The sequence below is a fragment of the Rhinoderma darwinii genome, chromosome 1 (genome assembly GCF_050947455.1).
Source record: "Rhinoderma darwinii isolate aRhiDar2 chromosome 1, aRhiDar2.hap1, whole genome shotgun sequence".
Lineage (NCBI taxonomy): Eukaryota > Metazoa > Chordata > Amphibia > Anura > Rhinodermatidae > Rhinoderma > Rhinoderma darwinii.
In genome coordinates, this window is record NC_134687.1 from 243,086,597 (window position 1) to 243,109,440 (window position 22,844).

At 41.8% G+C, this 22,844-nt stretch overlaps 1 protein-coding gene across 1 annotated transcript in view; it reads right to left on the reverse strand.

The window, feature by feature from the left end:
• Positions 1 to 8,069: 8,069 nt before the first annotated feature.
• The window catches only part of ANKLE1 (ankyrin repeat and LEM domain containing 1), a 93,083-nt gene continuing 78,308 nt past the window's right edge, over positions 8,070 to 22,844 (reverse strand). Inside the window, exon 9 of the mRNA XM_075863175.1 lies at positions 8,070 to 8,815. Coding sequence (XP_075719290.1) covers positions 8,640 to 8,815 — 176 coding nt within the window. The 3' untranslated portion in view covers positions 8,070 to 8,639. The remainder of the gene's footprint in view (positions 8,816 to 22,844) is intronic.

Here is a 22,844-nt window from a genome sequence, read left to right on the forward strand (position 1 = left end):
CATGTACGTCAAATGTCGGGAAGGGGTTAATACATACCCAAGCATGCCCTAACCGGGAATATGATTAAAACCACAGAAAAGGCCATACTCACAGATTAGGTGGTGGGTAAAATACCCGTTCCAAACAGGACGCAACCAGGTCAGAGAATGCTGTTGATGGGAAGTGCCCAGGTGTGTTTAAATAATGATAGCCACTCCCACTTACCTTGAGGGGAGTGGTGTGTTGGGCATGGAAGTAAATGTGTAATAATAATAAATAAATAATAAAGTACTGTGTATAGTGCACATGTGAGGTATAGGGGACATGACTAAGTGTAGTGTGTAGAAATCAGGGCTGTGAGTGAAACAAAAACGTGAGTGTAGTGTGTAAAACATGGAGGCATAGTGTTTGGATAGTGAGGCACAGCATATATCGCCGAATAGCAGCCTATTTATAACGCCCATATTGTAAGAGAGCGGGCTGCCCTGCATGCAGTGCCAAACATCCGCACACCAGGCTATCCCAGCATCATAAGACCCGGGCGCGTCCTGAAAAAAAGTATGTACAATGTAAGTAACCATGAGAAAACATGGGGTATTAGTTGTTGTTTTGGCCAAAAAAACGCAAGCTCGCAATCCACGTCACGGATCCCCACACTTGCGAGTATATGTCGGGAATATGGCCAGACAGCTCTGGAGTCCTTACCTTTGGGTAATTATAGTGCAAAATGTATTCCTATAGGTAACAAGTTTAAACTACTAAAATTAAACCCCACATGGCTTACACCTTCTGTAAAAAGGGCAATACATGACAAAAAAAAGGGCATTTAAAAAATACAAATCTGAGGGTACATCTGCAGCCTTTTTAAATTATAAAGAGCGTAATAAAATCTGTAAAAATGTAATAAAATCAGCAAAAATACAAAATGAAAGGCAGGTGGCCAAGGATAGTAAAACAAATCCCCAAAAATTCTTCAAGTATATAAATGCAAAAAAGCCAAGGTCTGAACATGTAGGATAGGACACTTAGACAGTGGTAATGGGGTGTTGGTCACAGGGGGATCAAGAGTTGGCTTAGTTACGAAATGGGTTATTCAGCTCTGTATATACAACTGAAGAAAGAGCGGCTGATGTAGCCGGTGCCAGTGCTGTTAATATATCAGTTGATATAATGAATTGGATGAATGTAGATATGGTCCAAGCTAAATAAAATAAATGTGCACAAGGCCCCGGGACCAGATGGGTTACACCAGGGGTGGGCAAACTTTTTGACTCGCGGGCCACAATGTGTTCTAAAATTTGACAGAGGGGCCGGGCCAGGAGCATTTGGAGGGAGTGTTTGGGCCGGATATACTAAAGCATTAAATGTAGTGTGTGCAAACCTCATAGCACAGTAAGAACACTACAACCCAATTTATTAACTGTCTTTCAAATGTGAAAAATAGCCCTTATCAGTTAATAAATTTGTCTCAAGGAATATGCAAGATATGGCATTTACATACTATTTCGCAGATACTGGGAGGAGGAAATGTAAATAGATTAAAATAACATACGCACTGTGATTTATCAAGAAAAAAGTTCTGTTGACTCTGTAAATTAGCTGCCAACCTCTGAGCAGTAGCTGCCCGTTCTTGTGTTGACTGCTTGCTAGCATAGTTTGCATGCTTCGTGGCAAAGTGACGGCTGATATTGTACTCTTTGAAAACCGAAGGGCTTAATGGTGACGTGAAACGAAGTGAAAATTAAAGTGAAATAAAGAGAAATACGCGCCACATTAACCCCTTAATGACCGGGCCATTTTGCACGTTAATGACCAAGGATTATTTTTTGTTTTTCCACGGTCGCATTCCAAGAGTCGTAACTCTTTTTTTATTCCGTCGACATAGCCGTATAAGGGCTTGTTTTTTCCGGGACGAGTTGTATTTTGTAATTGTACCATTTTTAGATGCTTATAACATATTGATTAACTTTTATTAACTTTATTTTAGGAGAGAATTGAAAATAAGCAGCTATTCCAGCATTAATTTTCACGTTATAAATTTACGCCGTTTACTATGCAGCGTAAATAACATGTTAACTTTATTCTATGGGTCGGCACGATTACAGGGATACCAAATGTGTAAAGGTTTTATATGTTTTTTCTACGTTTGCACAATAAAAACCCTTTTAGAAAAAAATTACTTGTTTTTGCATCGCCGCGTTCCAAGAGGCGTAATTTTTTAATTTTTCCGTCGATGTGGCCGTACGTGGGATTGATTTTTGCGGGACAATGTGTAGTTTTCATTAGTACTATTTTGGGGTACATAGGACTTATAGATGAACTTTTATTTTATTTTTTATGGGGGGAATGGGAGAAAAGAGAGAATTTTGCCGTTGTTTTTTGCGTTTTCTTTGGACGCCGTTCATCCGGCGGTTTAATTAATGTGTTCATTTTATTGGTCAAGTTGTTACGATCGCGGGGATACCATATATGTGTATGTGTGATTTGTTTTGACCGTTTTATTAAATAAAACCACTTTTTGGGGCAAAAAAGTAGTTTTATTTGACTTTGACTGTAATTTTTTTTATTTTTTTTTTCACAAACTTTAACGGTTTTACTTTTTTTTTTTTTAGTCCCACCAGGGGACTTCACTATGCGATATGCCGATCGCATATATAATGCTTTGGTATACTTCGTATACCAAAGCATTATTGCCTGTCAGTGTAAAACTGACAGGCAACCTGTTAGGTCATGCCTCTGGCAATCGCCTAACAGGCAGATGCTGAAGACAGACCTGGGGGTCTTTGTTAGACCCCCGGCTGTCATGGAAACCCGACGGCGACCCGCGATTTGTTTGCGGGGGCGCCGATCGGGAGACAGAGGGAGTTCCCCCCTCTGTCAAACACATTAAATGCCGCTGTCACTGTTGACAGCGGCATTTAATGGGTTAAACTGCCGGAATCGGCGCGTGCTTCGATTCCGGCAGTTGCAGCAGGAGCCAGGCTGTGTATAACAGCCGTGCTCCTGCCGCTGATCGCGTGGGTAAACTGTCAGTACCCGCGCGATCACAGGACGGATATATCCGTCCTCCTGCGCGAACTAGCAGCTGCTGAGGACGGATATATCCGTCCTTCGGCGTTAAGGGTCAACGGTCAATGTGTTTTGAGTGCGCCATCTATTGGGAAAACGTGGGCATTGCAGGGAAAGGGGAAAAAAAAAAGCCAGGTTTTTACTATTATTTGGACAAGTTCGGCGGGCCGGATTAAAAAGCCTAACGGGCCGTATGTGGCCCGCGGGCCGTAGTTTGCCCATGTCTGGGTTACACCCTAGAATTCTTAAAGAGCTTAGTTCAGTTATTTCTGTCCCACTTTTCATAATATTCAGAGTTTCTCTGACTGGTATAGTGCCAAGGGACTGACGCAGGGCAAATGTGGTGCCTATTTTCAAAAAGGGCTCTAGGTCTTCCCCGGGAAATTATAGACCAGTAAGATTAACATCCATAGTCGGGAAAATGTTTGAGGGGCTATTGAGGGACTATATACAGGATTATGTGACAAAAAAAAAAAAATAGTATTATAAAAGCGACAGCCAGCACGGCTTTACTAAGGACAGAAGTTGTCAAACCAACCTGATTTGTTTTTATGAAGAGGTGAGCAGAAGCCTATACAGAGGGGCCGCTGTGGATATAGTGTTTTTGGACTTTGCAAAGGCATTTGACACTGTCCCTCATAGAAGTCTAATGGGTCAATTAAGGACTATAGGTTTAGATAGCTTAGTTTGTAATTGGAATGAGAATTGGCTCAAGGACTGTATCCAGAGAGTTGTGGTCAATGATTCCTACTCTGAATGGTCCCCGATTATAAGTGGTGTACCCCAGGGTTCAGTGCTGGGACCACTATTATTCAACTTATTTATTAATGATATAGAGGATGGGATTAATAGCACTATTTCTATTTTTGCAGATGACATCAAGCTATGTAATATAGTTCAGACTATGGAAGATGTTCGTAAATTGCAAGCGGATTTAAACAAACTAAGTGTTTGGGTATCCAGTTGGCAAATTAAGTTTAATGTAGATAAATGTAAAGTTATGCATATGGGTACCAACAACCTGCATGCAACGTATGTCCTAGGGGGAGCTACACGGGGGGAGTCACTTGTTGAGAAGGATCTGGGTGTACTTGTAAATCATAAACTAAATAACAGCATGCAATGTCAATCTGCTGCTTCAAAGGCCAGCAAGATATTGTTGTGTGTTAAAAGAGGCATGGACTCGCGGGACAGGGATGTAATATTACCACTTTAAAAAAGCATTAGTGAGGCCTCATCTAGAATATGCAGTTCAGTTCTGGGCTTCAGTTCATAGAAAGGATGCCCTGGAGTTGGAAAAAAATACAAAGAGCAACGAAGCTAATAAGGGGCATGGAGAATCTAAGTTATGAGGAAAGATTAAAAGAACTAAACCTATTTAGCTTTGAGAAAAGACTACTAAGGGGGGACACGATTAACTTATATAAATATATGAATGGCACATACAAAAAATATGGGGAAATCCTGTTCCTTGTAAAACCACCTCAAAAAACAAGGGGGCACTCCCTCCGTCTGGAAAAAGAAAGGTTCAACCTGCTGAGGCGACAAGCCTTCTTTACTGTGAGAACTGTGAATCTATGGAATAGTCACCGCAGGAGCTGGTCACAGCAGGGACAGTGGATGGCTTTAAAAAAGGCTTAGATAATTTCCTAGAACAAAAAAATATTAGCTCGTCTGTGTTGAAATTTCTACCTTCCCTTCTCCCATTCCTTGGTTGAACTTGATGGACATGTGTCTTTTTTCAGCCATACTAACTATGTAACTGACCCTGGGCTATTTACCAATACGAGGGATCACGTCATTTGTCTTGGAATAAAAATGTACTGATCACGGTCTCAATTCTTCAGTGAAGCAGTAATAAAGACAGATAATCAGCCCCACAGAGATAGGTTTACAGATGATGCCCATAGAAATCTATAGAGGAGAAGGGAGGCGGAGAAGGGAGCAGCTACAGACATACACACGTGCTGCTGCTTCCAGTATTGGTGTTGTCCACACTTGCTGCGTATTTTCAGTCGGAATTGCGGATAGAAAATAACCCACGGAATACAGCAGCAAAGTGGGTGGGATTTAATAAAGGTCATCCACACACTGCGGAAAAATTCAGTCCATTAATTCACCTGCGGTGCTTTATTTTAGTTCCACAAGATGTGAATTATTGTTGCAGAAAGAGGACTGATTTCCAGCATCTTTCTGATGCACTGTATAATTTGCTGCAGAATTTCTTACAAGGGGTTAAAATGACATCACAGGAAAAACAAGAATTACTTACCGGTAATTGTTTCTAGGTGCGAATGACAGCACCCACATGAGGAGACAGCCCATCCCAGGACAGGGGACCTAAGGAGATAAAAAGGTTCAGACCCCTTCCACACCTCAGTGATTTGCAAGAAAGGAAGTACCCGGAAGAGTTAAACTAGGAATTCTGAAAGATAAAACAGAGATGAAAGGGACCCAAATCCGGTAAGTTATATCCCTATTCTGCCTAGGCCAGACTCTGTCCTTTACTCCGTGTGGAGTTCTATAGGTCAGAGAGAAGATTTTATTTGGCACGATGAGTCGGTTAACTAAGTGAGGGAATATATAGGGTGTTATCATGAGCACCAAAAAAACACAATTGCCGTTAAGTAATTCTCGTTTTTCCATCGCTCATGACAGCACCCATACTACACTAGTAGTCATCAGGGAGGGACAACAGCCTGCAGGACCCTGCTCACAAAGGAAGCATCTGCTCCAAAAAAAAACCTGCAGACGATAATGTCTAAAAAAAGTATGTGGAGAACTCCATGTAGCTGCCTTACAAATTTAAGAAAGAGAGGCTCCTGCTTTCTCAGCCCAGGAAGTGGCATATCTACAATGGGAGCAGAAGCAACCCAGGACAACCTATCCGGAAACCTGAAACATAAAGTTTCACACCTCTCCACACCTTTGTTTCCTCAGGTTTCCTGACCTGGGATGGGCAGTCTCCTCGCATGGGCGCTGTAATGACCGATGGAAAAAGAAATATCGCGAACAAACAGCCCCTGAAAAAAAACGCAGCAAAAATCCGCACTATTTTGAACGCAGGAAATGGTGCGAATTTTCTGCTAGTTGATGCGTAGATGCTGCTGAAATATTCACTACATTTGGACAAGCCATACATTTTCTGCTGTCTTACCCATTTGCTGTATTCACTGCTGAATAAAGGTCCTCCATGCAGCTTGTCTGTGTGAGAGATATAGGGGAGCAGGATCTCCTCTTCTGTGTGTGTAGTGTATAGGAGACATTACAACCGCTGTTCTCCACTCCCGCTGGAGTGGAATTAGGGGACAAATTACATATAGAAATAGTCTGCAGAGTGGAAACCAGCAAAAATAGTATTACTTCAGTGCGTGCGTGTACACACACACACACACACACATCTGAAACGAGTTAGGCTCCATGCAATTACAGACCCATTCCTTTCTATTGGCCACAGACACCTTTCAGTACTTTTACTGATAGGTTCTATATTTAGTGTTTTTTTTCAGTACGCACTCACGTCCTATTCTCGTCCGTAATTACGGAAAGGACTATGGGAGCTTCCGTAAATATGGACAGCTACGGATGTGCATCCATATACCGTCCATATTTAAGGAAGCGTTGCTATGCAACATGCTGATGACATCATATGCAACCTCCCTCTTTTTATTACGGATCCGTATATACAGCTGGAATACGGATGCAATACGGCCTGTATTTACGGACACCCTTCCGTATATACGGCTGAAACACCAATGCCTACGGATCCGTATTTACTGACAGTATTTCGGGATAGATGAAAATAAGGTCGTGTGCATGGGGCCTTACTCAGGTTACAAATAATGTGATGAGAAGTTTATATCTGGGGCATGATCCTAAAAAACAATTTAACTATTACAATCAGTCAAAATATGTATAAATTAAATTTATGTGACACAGCTTATTTGCTTTTTGATACTTTGTAAATTAAAGGAATTGTCCAGTTTGGGGGCTGTTTTTTATATTGATGACCTATACACAGGATAGGTCATCAGCATATGATTGGTGGGGGTCAGACACCCAGACCTCTGCATAAATCATCTGTTTTGGCTGCCTCCGGTCACTGGAAGCTGTGCAGGGGTAGGTGCCGGAAGCAGATTATAAACGGATGACCTATCCTGTGGATAGGTCATCAGCACAAAAAAAAAGACCCCAGACTGGACATCCCCAGTGCATATACAGTATGCAAGCTTTGCATTTATCATAAATTGTATCCCGACCAAGAAATCAAGAGTCCAATTTATTGTACTTTAGTTATACATTTATTGCTGCAGAGCAGGGCAATATTTCCATCAGCTATTCACAATTAGTCTTAATTCACCATACAAATTATCTTTCCTCCACAAGGAAAACCATCTCTCTAGGTGGCAATATTTTGAGTATATAAAATTCAATAATACAAGTATACAAAATAATCTGTGCAAGTCCAGCTTCACAATATCATCCAATAGAAAAATTATTCTATACTTAAATATTTTACACACAAGCAATAGTTTTCTGAAACATTGTGTATATATATATATATATATATATATATATATATATATATATATATATATATACACACACACACACACACACACACATACACACACAAAAAGCCAATATGTAATGTAAATATAGAGTTGTCTTGCGACCGCAAAACCATGCAGCAAACTAGTTAGCAGAAAAAAAATTCTTGTTTGAGATCACAAAGTTTAAGGCCAGATTGAACAAATCTGGCACTCTGTACGGAGTTGTGGTTTGCTACAACTGCTTACAATGATTACTTTTGTTTCATTTATGTAAGACATGTCTGTAAGGCCTCATCCACACGACCGTGTTCGGTCCATGATATACCAAGCGCATGTCGGCCGCATTCCCCGGACCGGACACAGTTCAGGGAGCCGGGCATCATAGTGATGTATGTCGCTGTGAGTCACTGCCGCCCCGCGGGACTATGGTCAAGTACTGAAAACGTGTTTTCACACCTCCCTGAACTGCGTTTATCACAGACCGAACACAGTCGTGTGCATTAAATATGCATGTTCACATTGGAACCTAATTTTGAAGTTTATATATAAGCAAGGTTGAGCTTTCTTTTCTTTATTAGACAATACAGATCATAAGTTACATCTGGTATTATAGCCCTGCATTACATTCAGGATCCAGCAAATGTAAATTTTTTTGGTACATACTGAAGCAGAAATGCATGCAGAGAGATCTGCGCTCAGAGGAGAGAAGAATTGCAAGCGCAGCCGGGGCTAGAAATTCAGTAACTGTGCAAGAGAAGTTCAAACAATTTTCAAAGTTTTTCAACCCTTCGTGTAAATTTTATCTACGTAAACTAACCCTGAATTACATCAATTTGATTTCATTTGTATCAATTATCTTAATGGGACATTTAGAATTTACTCTATATCCACTATAAAACTAGTGAAATGTAATATTCTCTATAAAAGTGGACACAGGCAGCTCATGTTGAAAACCTGAACAATTAAAAGACAAAATGGATATGCGGTCTAATACTTCGTTACATTTTTCAATAAAACTTTGACTAATACATAGTGTCCTATCTTTGTCCTGAGCGTATGTCTGGTGGTCGGAGCTGTCGCTCCCCTTCAGCCAGGAAGATCTGCATCGCTTTATAAAGCATATGCACTCCAAGCCGCCGGCGTCGTGTAGGTGTCCAAGTTTGGGCCGCTCCATAGTATACACCTTTCTTTTGATTGGTTAGCATTTTTAACCCTAAAAAAAAATAAAACAGTATACAAATCAGTATTACACATTTTTTTCCAAGCATAAAAAGAAATGTTCAAACTTTCCTTAACCCCTTCCCCGTGCTTGCATTCTGGGCCCTAATGACCAAGCCATTTTTTACGTTTTTCCATCGTCGCCTTCCAAGAGCTATAACTTTTTTATTTTTGCGTCGACATAGCTGTATAAGGTCTTGTTTTTTGCAGGACAAGTTGTACTTTTTAATAGCACCATTTTGGGGTACATATAATTTATTTATTACGTTTTATTAACTTTTCTTTGGGGGGGGATAGAAGAAAACCTGAAATTCCGCCACTTTTTTTGCGCCCTAAATCTACGTTGTTTACCGTGTGATATAAATAACACAATAACTTTATTCAGCGGGTTGTTACGATTGCAAAGATACCAAATTTGTATAGATTTTGTATATTTTACTACTTACAGTAAAAACACTTTTTTTTCAAAATTATTTGTTTTTGTGTCTCCATATTTGAAGTCATAACTATTTTATTGTTGTGCCGATGCAGTTGTATGAGGGCTTTTTTTTGAGAGTAGATGAAACTTATTGATCACTTTTTATCAAATTTTTTTAAAGTCAGGATTAACAGAAAACAGAAATTTTTCCATTGTTTTTTTTATTTTATTTTTTACGGCGTTCACTGTGCGGATTAAATAATGTAACTGCTTTATAGTAGGGGTAGTTACGGACGTGGCAATACCAAATATGTGTAACTTTTTTGCTTTATTGTGTTTTTTATTTTTTTAACAGTAAAGCATTTTGTAAGGGGAAAAAGTGGGTTTTTAATTATCACTTTTTTTTTTATTAACTTTATTCAACTTTTTTTTACTAGTCCCACTAGGACATTAATATGCGATCCTCTGATCGCTATTATAATACACTGCAATACTTTTGTATTGCAGTGTATTACTGCCTGTCCGTTTAAAACGGACAGGCACCTGCTAGGACATGCCTCTGGCATGACTTATCAGGCATTCACTACAGGCAGACTTCAGGGCCTTTATTAGGCCCCCGGCTGCCATCGGAGACACAGACACTCGGTGATCTTATCGCCGGGTGTCAGTGGTATGAGAGGGAGCTCCCTCCCTCTCTCCAAAACAACTCAGATGTGGCGCCCGCTATTGAGCACCGCATCTGAAGGGAGATTTGACAGCTCCCTGCTGTTTACTTTATTCTGATGCAGCGCCGTGAAAAGGCTATTGCATCAGAATAAAGCCAACTAATGACCGCCGTGATAAGGCTTATCGGCGGTCATTAAGAGGTTAACAGTTACAAGGTCTAAAAAGGCTAGATAATTAAATCTTCAAAAAACAGTAAAAAGTTGTTATTATATTACAATATATCATAATAGCTGTGCAACTCAGTGTATGTGCATGGGATATCCCGAACACCAGAGAGCGGTCAATCACATTGTAGTTCGACCACTCTCATGCAGTAGTATCAGCTGTTGGGACTGAAAACAAATAGGCTAAATGTTCATAAACGCCTGCTTTCGATACTAGCCAATAACACCGTTCCCGTCGCTCATTATAGAGTGAATCTGTAATTACAGCACCATGGTCCAAAAAACGTATGTTGATTGAGGAATGTAATGCAACTACATCAGTATACTTTACCACCAACTTTCTGCACGATTTAAAAAAAAAAAAACACAAAAAAAAAAACATAGGAAGCTTCATAAATATGGTGTACAGAACTTGCTTGCTGTTCAATGTATTATAGAACCCCTTCAAATTTCAAAACTATATATCAAGGATTGGGTTTCAGACAAAGGTCTGAAATTTATGGACGTCAGACATTTCAAACATACCATTAAGGTCATATATTGAAATGTAGTCTAACCCACACCTGGGCATGTGTGATATAAAGCGGCAACTATCATTACGCTTTTTAGTATTTGTATCACACGTTCTTACAGATTGTCGTTTCAAACACCTTTCTAACGTTGTTTTTGCATATCAAAGGAAATCTGCAGCTTTGTAAGTGTATCAGGTCTCAATTGTACAACCATAGCGCTAAGGCTACACAGTCTATCGGTATGGTGTGTGATTTATGGGGTGTACACGGGAAAACACCTTAGTTAGCAGCGGTTTGCGTCTGTTCTAGGTCATTTAAGTTTTTTGGGCTTAGCGCTGTTGATTCTTTTTTTAGTCTTATGCTTACAGACCTTGCTTGCACATGTTGGACAGTGGACTCTGTGCTAGATATCCCCAATAGGATGTCACCACTCTATACCGCACATATTTAAACCAGCACACTACAACACTAACACGTGTTCTCACTCGGAATGTTACAGGGCTGAATGAAGTGTTTCAACACAAAATGGTGTTTACCCATCTCAGTAGACTAAAACCACACAAGCTTTCTATACACAGACCCGCGGAAATAGGAGACTTGAATCAGTTAAAATCTCTATAGGTGGGTAAACGCACCACGACATTCTATACATAGAACTCTCAGGGGAGTAGCTATCCCCCTTCATAGATTGCTCCCATACACAGTCCATGATAGCAATTTATGTGCCAATGACTGCCTCTATAATGTGGTGACGGAGCCTCTTTAAATGATAATATTGTACTAGATTTAACATTTAGACTGCGTTCTCACTAAACATGTCCCTAGGAGCTACAATTGTTGGCTTTCTTTCCTTATATACAGGTAACTGTCCACCCAGTGCTCCAACTAGGTCGATAATAATAGAGCCCACTAAAAAGGACAATGAAATATTGCTGCCAAGGGCTTGTCCACAAGTAACTGAATTGCTGCAGAATTTTTTTGCAGCAATTCCATTGAAAGGAGCAGACTTTCCGATGCGGAATAAACGCACCATTTTCTGCGTTTTTAAATGCAAAAAATGGTGCGTATTTTGCTGCGTTTTTCCCAAGTCTGGGATGGTGACATCTCCTCTGGTCTGCAGTGGAAAGTGGACTGAATTGTGCCGTTTTTCAGATGACGTACATAAGTGACACCTTAGTCCAGGGACCAGAACCTGGAAGCGAAAGCTTCGCGATACAGGTCTACAAGACCAGGCTAAATGGTACCTAGATGCAATTGGTTGTCCGGTATTAGAAAAAAAGGGTCGGCTTTTTTCCAGAAACTGTACAACACGTGACCATACGCTGTGGCTGGTCAGGCAAACAAAGTTAAAGAGGCTCTGTCACCAGATTTTGCAACCCCTATCTGCTATTGCAGCAGATAGGCGCTGCAATGTAGATTACAGTAACGTTTTTATTTTTAAAAAACAAGCATTTTTGGCCAAGTTATGACCATTTTCGTATTTATGCAAATGAGGCTTGCAAAAGTACAACTGGGCGTGTTGAAAAGTAAAAGTCCAAGTGGGCGTGTATTATGTGCGTACATCGGGGCGTGTTTACTACTTTTACTAGCTGGGCGTTGTGTATAGAAGTATCAGCCACTTCTCTTCACAACGCCCAGCTTCTGGCAGTGCAGACACAGCCGTGTTCTCCAGAGATCACGCTGTGTCGTCACTCACAGGTCCTGCATCGTGTCAGACGAGCGAGGACACATCGGCACCAGAGGCTACAGATGATTCTGCAGCAGCATCAGCGTTTGCAGGTAAGTCGATGTAGCTACTTACCTACAAATGCTGATGCTGCTGCAGAATCAACTGTAGCCTCTGGTGCCGACACGATGCAGGACCTGTGAGTGACGTCACAGATCTGCACTGTCAGAAGCTGGGCGTTGTGAAGAGAAGTGGATGATACTTCTCATCAGAGCGCCCAGCTAGTAAAAGTATTAAAAACGCCCCGATGTACGCACATAATACATGCCCACTTGGACTTTTACTTTTAAACACACCCACTTGGACTTTTGCAAGCCTCATTTGCATAACTACAAAAATGGTCATAACTTGGCCAAAAATGCTCGTTTTTTAAAAATAAAAACGTTACTGTAATCTACATTGCAGCGCCTATCTGCTGCAATAGCAGATAGGGGTTGCAAAATATGGTGACAGAGCCTCTTTAATCCTCTCACAGTTGACCCCATCTAAACTTCTCATGACTGGCGCAACTAAGAATGAGAAATAATACCCAATGAATAGATTAGGGCCTGTTCACATCAGTGTTGGCTTTCTGTTCTGGGGTTCCGTCGGAGGTTTCCATCGGGTGAACCCCGCAACGGAAAGTGAAACAAACCACAGCTTCCGTTTCCATCACCATGGATATCAATGGTGACGGTAACATTGCTAATGGTTTCCGTTCGTCACCATTCCGGCAGGTTTCCGTTTTAACGATGGAATAGCGGAGTCGACTGCGCTATTGATGCAGTCGGAAAACCGGAAACCTGCCGGAATTGTAACGAACGGAAACCATTAGCAATGTTTCCGTCACCATTGATATCAATGGTGACGGAAACGGAAGCTGTGGTTTCAGTTTCACTTTCCATTGCGGGGTTCACCCGACGGAAACCTCCGACGGAACCCCGGAACGAAAAGCGAACAGTGATGTGAACAGGCCCTTAGTTATTTGTAGCGGAGAAGAGAATTCTCATTACTGTGAAGAGTAACTAAAAAGTATTTTTACTTTAGTGGCTCCTTCTTTGCAGGGGTTTTCCAGTCCCTAAAAATTTATGGCGTATCCTCAGGATAGGACATCAATAGCGGATGGGTCGGGGTCCAACTCCTGGGACCCCCCCCGCCTATCAACGGTTTTGACATCAAGGACAGACTGACTTTCTGCAGGAAGTACAGGTAGTGGACTGCAAAGGACTGAGGAAAAGCTATTTTCTCTGATTAAGCCCCCTTCAGAATGTTTGGGACATCTGGAAGACTTGGGATAAACAAACAACGCTCAGGCAAGGATCAGAAGGGCTGGGGCCTTCTAATAGACCGGGAAATCATGTGGGTTGATGATGATTTTCATGTGCGCGCGCTGGCCCTTCAAGAGCGGGCACGAGCACACACTACGGGACACAGCGTACCGGAGTGGAAGTGAGCACTGGCGTTTCCTAGGAAGGAGATGGGGACCAGCGCTCACAGATCCATGGCTGCGGGCGTCGGGAGGTGAGTGAACCAGACGGCCTGCGGCCATGGGAACTACAGTGTTCTAAGACTTTTAAATCACAGCCAGCAGTAACTTTTTCTGCAATTTGTGTTACAGTAGCTCTTCTGCGGGATCAGACCAAACGGACTAGCCATCATGTCCCACATGCATCAATTGGGCACTCGAGACACTGACGCCGGTTCAGTTTTCCCTTGGACCACTTTTGTCGTTTTAGGGTATGTTTACATGACCAAGTTTCAGACGTAATTCGGGGCGTTTTACGCCCTGAATTACGTCTGAAAAAACGGCTCCATTACACCGACAAACATCTGTCCATTACTTTCAATATGTTTTACGATGTGCTGTGCCGACGACCTGTCATTTTACGCGTCGTTGTCAAAAGACGGCACATAAAAAAAGACGTAATTGGAGCAGTTTTTCATTGACTCCATTGAAAAACAGCTCCAATTACGTCCGTAATAGACACCCCAAAAAACGCGAGTACGAGCAATTACGTCTGAAATTCAGGAGCCGTTTCCGCCTGAAAACAGTTCTGTAATTTCAGACGCATTTTTCGCTGTCGTGTGAACATACCCGAATTGTTATAGCTGATCAGTGTAGCCGATTGGGTAGCAGCAGTTTTTTTTTTTTTTGTTTTTCTTCTTACAGTTTTTATTAAAAACAAGTTCTAGTGGTATAGCAACCATTTCCTCTGCCACTCTCAAGGGAAATCTGTAACAAAGTTATGTTTTTTAATAGAGCCAAGTAAAAAAAATTAATGTATGATGAATCTGCCCACCTCTAAGACACATAGGGTGATGACACTTAGTGTTGGCCGTATGTGGCTGAAACCTATACCTACATGCAGTGGGCGCAGATTAAAAAAATTGATCGTTAATGGCCGCATGATTTTACAGGTAACATCGCAGTTGTACCCACAGAACTGCACGGACAATAACCATGTAAACCGCCAGGCGGTTTTACAGGTAAAAAAAATTCAGTCTTACCTGCAAAACGGAGAGGCCATGAACTATCAATTTGTCGTCCGAGCCCATCGCAGATGTGTGGTCTGCAACCGCATGTGGGGAGTACAAAAATACCCTTTTTTCATACATGGCATTGGGGGACACGTCCTAAAGCAGCCCCTGAATTGGAAAAAAGGACAGAAACTACTAGGTGGAAGAATGAGCCAATGCCACCTGCAACACCTTGCGGCAAAAGCTGCGTCCGCTGATGCAAAAGTGTTCACCTCGTACAATTTGTAAAAGGTGTGGAGATGGGAGCAAGTAGCAACCTTGCACACATGAAGATCCAAAATGTCGAAATAGAAAGCATCGAGGCACTCACCGACTTTGCAACAAATTGATTTTATTCAGGATCTTGGTCTATGATGTGGAATAAGCCTACAGCCATTTCGCGTGTGTACACGCTTTGTCAAGGCCCTCCAAGATCCAAAAGGTTGTTGGCAAACTGCCCAGGAAAACTTCAAACGGTTGGAGCGTGCAGTAACCCAGAAAGTAGGAATCAGTCCCTTAACCCGATGTGCCTTGGATATGGCTGAGCAAATCCATCAGAACATGGTCGCCTTGGTAGTCAGCAAACCCTTACGTCATTTGTCATTGATCACTAAGAGAGTGAAAAAGATCTCCCGAAAAAAAGTTAACAGACAAATGGCACGTACAGCATGGAGGGACCACTCCCTGGAATGAGAGGGTGAGACAAAAAGGAAGGATAATCTCCTCATTGAGGTGAAAGGAAGACGCCAGCCAAAAAAAAAAACACCTTGTCCTTGTGAAGAATGAGAAAGGGGGAGCCACAAGACAGACGCCGACTCAGACACTCGTCTGATGGAGGTCACCACAACCAGAAGAAAATTCGAAATAAGAAGAATCTTTGAGCGGCTCAAAGGCGAAAAGCTGAAGTGCATTAAATACCAAGTTGAAATCCCATGGGAGAGCAGGGGACCTTTTAGTTCGTAATGCAATGTGCTACATATTCACATTGGACTTGGTAGCCAGATGTCTCTGAAAGAGGATGGAAATGGCAGGGACTTTCAGGGTACTAAGGGCTAACCATAAATCCAGGCTGGACTAAAAGGAAGGGCAGTAAAAAAAAAAAAAAAAAAAGCCATGGAATGAATCGGTCTCTCATCGCACATTTAAAAAAAAAAAGAAAAAAAAAAAAAAAAAGCCTTCCATGTGCAGTGATAGATACAAGAGGACGACGGTTACCTTGTAGTGAACGTAGTTTGAATGACTTGGTCAGGCGGCACATAGGTTATAGTAGTGAAGGTTAAAAAAAGCGACACAGGTCCATCAAGTCCTACCTATAAATTCTACCATGTTAATCCAGAGGCAGGCAAAAAACCCTCATGAGAAGGATGCCAATTTCCTAATTAGCAGGAACATTTTAAATTGAAATCAAAAGAAATCCCCAGATCAATGTCACATCTCCAGAATCTAGTACTCAAATTGTAATATTATATTTTTCAAGAAAGGCATCAAGGGCCTTCTTGAACTTGCTCAATATATCAACTATCAAAATATCCTGTGGCAGAGAGTTCCATATTCTCACTGCTCTCACAGTAAAGAATCCCCGTCTGTTTATAGGAAAAAATGTTTCACCATTACAAAGAGGATGCCTCTTGGTCATGGTTAGGCCCCATGCACACGAACGTGCTTTTGCGCCCGCAATTCCCCCGAAAATCCACGTGAGAATTGCGGCTCCATTCATTTCTATGGGCCCATGCACACGACCGTGGTTTTCACGGAGACTGATCCAGGCTCATAGAAAAATAATGGAAGGGGCCATGTGCACGGCCAGCGATTTGCAGACGGCTCGCGGGTGACCATCCACGGCCGGCCGACCCGAAAATCACGGTAGTGCACATGGCTACGGTCGTGTGCATGAGGCCTTACAGTACTAGGTGTAAAAAGATCACTAGAAAGATCTCTGTACAGCCAATTATATATTTGTAAATTTTCCTTGGTCACACTTCTATGCACCTGTTCTAGTTCAGCTATGTCCTCCTTATACACAGGTGCCCAAAATTCTACACAATATTGCATGCGTGATCTGACTAGTAAATTGTATAGAAGTAAAACTATGTTCTTACCATAGGCACCTATGTCTCTTGATGCATTCCATGATTTTATTAGCCTTGGCAGCAGCTGCCTAGCACTGGCTGTTTGGGATATTGGTAGACAGTAAATTTAACCTAAAGTCTTTTTCAGTAGCCCCCTTACCATTTAATGCATAATTGTAGAATTTGTTTTCTTGGCTCAAGTGCATACCTTACATTTTTCCATATTAAACTTAAATTTGCCATTTCTCCACCCAAATCTCTCTGTAGTATTAGGGTATGTGCACACACACTAATTACGTCCGTAATTGACGGACGTATTTCGGCCGCAAGTACCGGACCGAACACAGTGCAGGGAGCCGGGCTCCTAGCATCATACTTATGTACGATGCTAGGAGTCCCTGCCTCGCTGCAGGACAACTGTCCCGTACTGTAATCATGTTTTCAGTACGTGACAGTGGTCCTGCAGCGAGGCAGGGACTCCTAGCATCGTACATAAGCATGATGCTAGGAGCCCGGCTCACTGCACTGTGTTTGGTCCGGTACTTGCGGCCGAAATACGTCCGTCAATTACGGACGTAAATAGTGTGTGTGCACATACCCTTAGATTATCTTCCTTTGTGTTGATTACTTTACATCATACTCTATATTGTGGTTGACGCGGGATGGGTATGTTGTATTAAATTTAATTCCTCCCTCCTGAACGACAGGGTAGTGTCCACCGACATTCAACACTCCCTTGATGAATACCTCAACACGACAGGGGACACCGAACCCTGCATTACATGGGAGGCACACAAAAGCGTTATACATGGAGTTCTAATCAAACAAGGAGCATGCCTAAAAAATTAATGCTACATAGCCATCACTACCCTCTTATCAGAGATTAAAACTCTAGAACGTTCACATAAATGTTCCTTGAAACGGAACATAAAATCTCCTTACTCCAAAAACGAGAAGACCTTAGGGCCCTACTGAGCTACCCTCTCAAAACGCAAACGCCATTTCTACGAGTATGGTAAGAAATGTAGAAAATCCTTCGCTAGGTCTCAGTTTCGCGATTATTATGCCACCTTGTATAATACATACTCTAATAACCCATCCACTCTCTCTAGTGACATTCGCTCGCGGATCAGAGCTTCTATAGCAGGCTCTGGCTGCCCCGCTCTTTCAGAAGACAATGTTACTACACCAGAAACTCCAATCTCAGAACAAGAACTGACCTATGCCATTAAACGTTCCTAAACGGGCAAAGCCCCCAGCCCGGACTGCTTTACGCTTGCATATTATAAAAAAAATCCTCAATACGCTGTTCCCACACCTTCTTACCTCCTGGGATTCCCTATCCTCCTCCTCGACCTTACCCCCTGATTCTCTCAGAGCACACACAGCAGTGATTCCTAAACCCGGCAAAGACCCCGCCCACTGCACCAGCTACGAACCTATATCCCTCCCTAATGTGGACTCAAAACGCTTCGCAAAAATCCTTTCCGAGCGCCTGCCACCCTTGTTGGGGGATGTCGTTCACTCGGGCCAGGCCGGGTTCATGTAGACAATACCACAAGTACCACAAGTACTATAAATCCCATTCATAGGGCTAAAAGATCGAGCACTCCACTTACGTTACGATCCACCGATGCCGAAAAGGCCTTTGACAAGGTTAACTGGATTTTCATGGAGGAGACCAGGCTCCAACTTGGTCTCAAGGCAAACATGATACGTTGGGTGCGGTCCCTGTATTCCCACCACTCTGCTAGGGTCTGAGTGAACGGCATTTCCAATATATAAAGCAACCAGATAGGGCTGCCCCTTATCCCCCCGCATATTACAGCTGACACTCCACTGTAACAGCCAGGACTGAAGCTAGCCTCCAATTCGGCCGTTTAACCCCTTAGATGCAGCGATGGTTGCTATGGCAACTGGAGGTGTAACAATGGCCTCCTTGTTTGCCTAGAACGGAAGCCTATTAGGCCCTGCCCGGAGGCGAAGCCCAATAGGCTTGCAGTCAGCGAATAGCGGACAGCTCGAATACACTGCACTATGTATGTAGTGGAGTATATTAGAATAGCAATCAGGGATTCGAGTCTCCTAGTGGGACAAAAAATAAATAAATGGTAAAATAAAAAAATAAAAAAGTTTACAATTTAAAACCACTAACCGCCTTTTGTCCCATAAGTAGTCCCTTATTATAGGAAAATACATTAAAACAAAGTGCACATTTGGTATCGCCGCATCCACAACGACCAAATAAAGATATCACGTTATTTTACCCGCACGTTGAATACCGTAAAAAATAAAAAACCATTCCAGAATCGCTGTTTTTTGTTCACCACCCCTCCTAAACAGAATAAAGTGTGATCAAAAAGTTGCATGTACCCCAAAATTGATTAAAAACCATTAAAAACCACAGCCTGTCCCGCAAAAAACAAAGACCTCTCACACCTTGCTCGCCAAAAAACTGAACTAAAAAGTGATCGAAAAATCGCATGTACCCCAAATTGATACCAATGAAAACTAGATTGTCCCATAAAAAATATGCACCAACACCGCTCCGGTGGAGAAAAAATTAGTTCTGCCATGTGGCCAAACAGCTGTTTAGGGCCACACATGGGGTATTGCTGTACTCGGGAAAAATGGAGTAACAAATTCTGTGGCGTTTTTTTTCTCCTTTTACCCCTTGTAAAAATAAAAAATTCGGCGCTAAAACGACATATTTTTTGGGAATAACATTTTTCATTTTCACTGCATAATTCTAAAAATCTATGAAACACCTGTGAGGTCAAAATGTTTACTACACCCCTAGATGTATGCCCTGAGGGGTGTAGTCCCCATAATGGAATCACTTCTCAGGGATTTCTACTGTACTGGTACATCAGGGGCTCTGCAAATGCGACAGGGCTCCTAAAAACCAAATCAAGCAAAGTCTGCATGCCAAGTAGCGCTCCTGCCATCCTAAGCCCTGCGGTGTGTCCAAACAGCAGTTATTGACCACATATGGGGTATTGCCGTACTCAGGAGAAATTGCTTTACAAGTGTTGGGGTGCTTTTTCTCCTCTTTTTCCCCTGTGAAAATGAAAAAAAATGCAACATTTTAGTGGGGGGGGGAAAAAAAAAAAAAAAAAAAAAAAAAAGATTCATTTTCACGGCCGAATTCCAAAAAATTCAGCAAAAAAAACCCCAAAAACTATATGCTCAAAATGCTCACTATACCGCTCGATAAATTCCTTGAGGGGTTTAGTTTGCCAAATGGTGTCCACTGTTTTGGCCCCACAAGTCCTCTTCAAACCGGACATGGTGCCTAAAATCTATTCTAATAAAATGAGGCTCCAAAATCCACTAGGTGCTCATTTGCTTCGGAGGCCGGTGTTTCAGTCCATTAGCACACTAGGGCCACATATGGGATATTTCGAAAAACTGTAGAATCTGGGCAATAAATATGGAGTTGCGTTTCTCTGGTAAAACACGGTCACAGAAAAAAAAATATGTAAATCGAAATTGACAAATTGTTTTTTGTACATTTCACCTCCACATTGCATTAATTCCTGTGAAGGGTTAAGAAACTTTCCAAATGCAGTTTTAAATACATTGAGGGTTGCAGTTTTTAAAATGGGGCAATTAAGGGGGGGGGGGGGGTTTCTAGTATAAAGGCCCCTCAGAGTTACTTCAGAACTTAACTGGTCCCTAAAAAAAATAGGTTTTGGAAATTTTCTTGAAAATTTGAGAAATGGCTGCTAAAGTTCTAAGCCTTGTAACGTCCTAGAAAAATAAACTGACTTTTAAAAAACTATGCCAACATAAAATAGACATATGCTAAATGTTATCTAGTAACCATTTTGTGTGGTATTGCAATCTGTCTTACAAGCAAATAAATTAAAATTTTGGTGTTTTTCCACAAATAAACACAATGTATCTCCAAATTTTACCACTATCAAAGTACAATGTGTCACAAGAAAATCTCAGAATCGCATGGATACATAAAAGCATTCCAATGTTATTACCACTTAAAGTGACACGTCAGGCTTGAAAAATTGTCTGTGTCCTTAAGGGGTTAATAGATTGTATTTTTTCTTCATCCTCCTCCACCATTGTACTGAGAGGGCCAACACTTTCAGTGTTAAGTTTTTTTATTTATGTATTTGATAAATATTTTTGGGTTATTTCTACTTTGTTCAGCAACGAGTCTCTCCGTTTCAACCTTTGCTGCCTTTGTCATTTTACACAACTTTTTTTAATTTATTGCCCTCTGTTTTATTATCGCGACCGCAGAATTTAAAGCATTAAAAAAAGGGGGGCAGCCAACTCATCGGTGCCTCCACAAAGCGATCGTTGGCTTTCAAAATGTGATTTTTTTTCTAAACAAAGCTTTTTCTTTGTAAAAGTAGTAAATTATAAAGAATTAAAAAATATATAAAAAAAAAAAAAACACGATAGAAATTTGGTATCACCTCAATAAACCGCAGAATAAAGTTACGTTGTCGTTTTTACCGCATGGTGAAAGCTATAAAAAACTAGACCAAAAACAATGGAGGAATCAGTTTTTTCCAATTTCAGCCCGCAAATTACTTTTTGCCCCCAGTACATTATATGGTACTTTAACCCCTTAATGACCGCCTATACGTGTTTTCACGGCGGCCATTAAGGGTACTTATGCCAGAGCGCCGCCTTTTCACGGAGATGCTTTGGCATAAGATAGCGCCCCACGGGAGGCGCTTAAACTCCATATACTCAGCTACGTCGGTAGCTGAGGCCTCGGAGCGCACACCGAGGACAGTTTTGTCCGGTCCCCGGTCACGTGATCGCCGTTATCACTGTAAAAACAGCGGCAGTTAGTGTTCGCTCTTCTCTCACAGAATATATTCCGTGAGAGGGAAATAGTAAAAATAAGAACCAGCACCCCTTAGACACCTGATCCCCCGTCCCTGATAAGCAAAATGGTGCACGCATGCGCAGTTAGCATATTGCCAATGCTGCCTGTGGCAGCATATGGCAAATAGTAACAGCCGGGGACCAATCTGAGTGGTCCCTGCTGACATAGTCACTGTGATATACCTATTATATTTATAAAATACAGCCAGGACATGGGCTGTGTCTTCCTCTCCCCTCACTGTAGTTGATCTGTGAGAGAGACACTATAACCAAATCCTGAGCTGTATAAGTGAAGTGAAAAAAACACAAACTTCAAGTCTGTGCCCCCTGATCACCTGTGTGAGCACAAGTGATCAGTGCGTTTTCTGGCAGCGTCAGGTTATATTACCGGTTAGCAAGTTTTACGTCTTTTTTCCTGCGCTGCTTTTAGTAGTCTATTTATCTACCGGTAGAAAAAAAAAAAAAAATATATATTAAAAAAAATAAAAAAATTTAAAAAAAAAAAAGTCAGTAGCCCGGCGGTTACAGTACTACCCAAATAATGGCTCAGAGAAGGTTTACGGTGGAGCAAGTGTACACCTGGATATGCTACGGCAGTTCAGGTAGTGACACCGACTGCTTCAGAGGTAGAACTTCTCAGACAGTGACGAGTTCTATTTCTACCTCTGAACCCCATACCCTATGGTGGTGGAATCAGTCGTCGCTGACGAATCCCCAGGTGGAGGGCCTAGTGTTGCAGGGCCTCCCGTGTTCTGGGATCCCGCAATATCATCCCCCCCCCCCCCCCCCCCCAGGTCCTGCAATCGTCAGCAACCCCAGGAATAAAAGTGGATGTTGCTAATTATACCCCTTTGGACTTCTTCCACATATTGGTCAGTGACCAAGTCCTGGAGTTAATTGTCCAACAGACAAATATATATATATATATATATATATATATATATATATATATATAGAGAGAAACATAGACCACAGCAACGGCACCAGGACTTCAGAGTAGATGAAAGCAAAAAGTGGATTTATTCACCTCAGTAAAGCAACGTTTCGGTT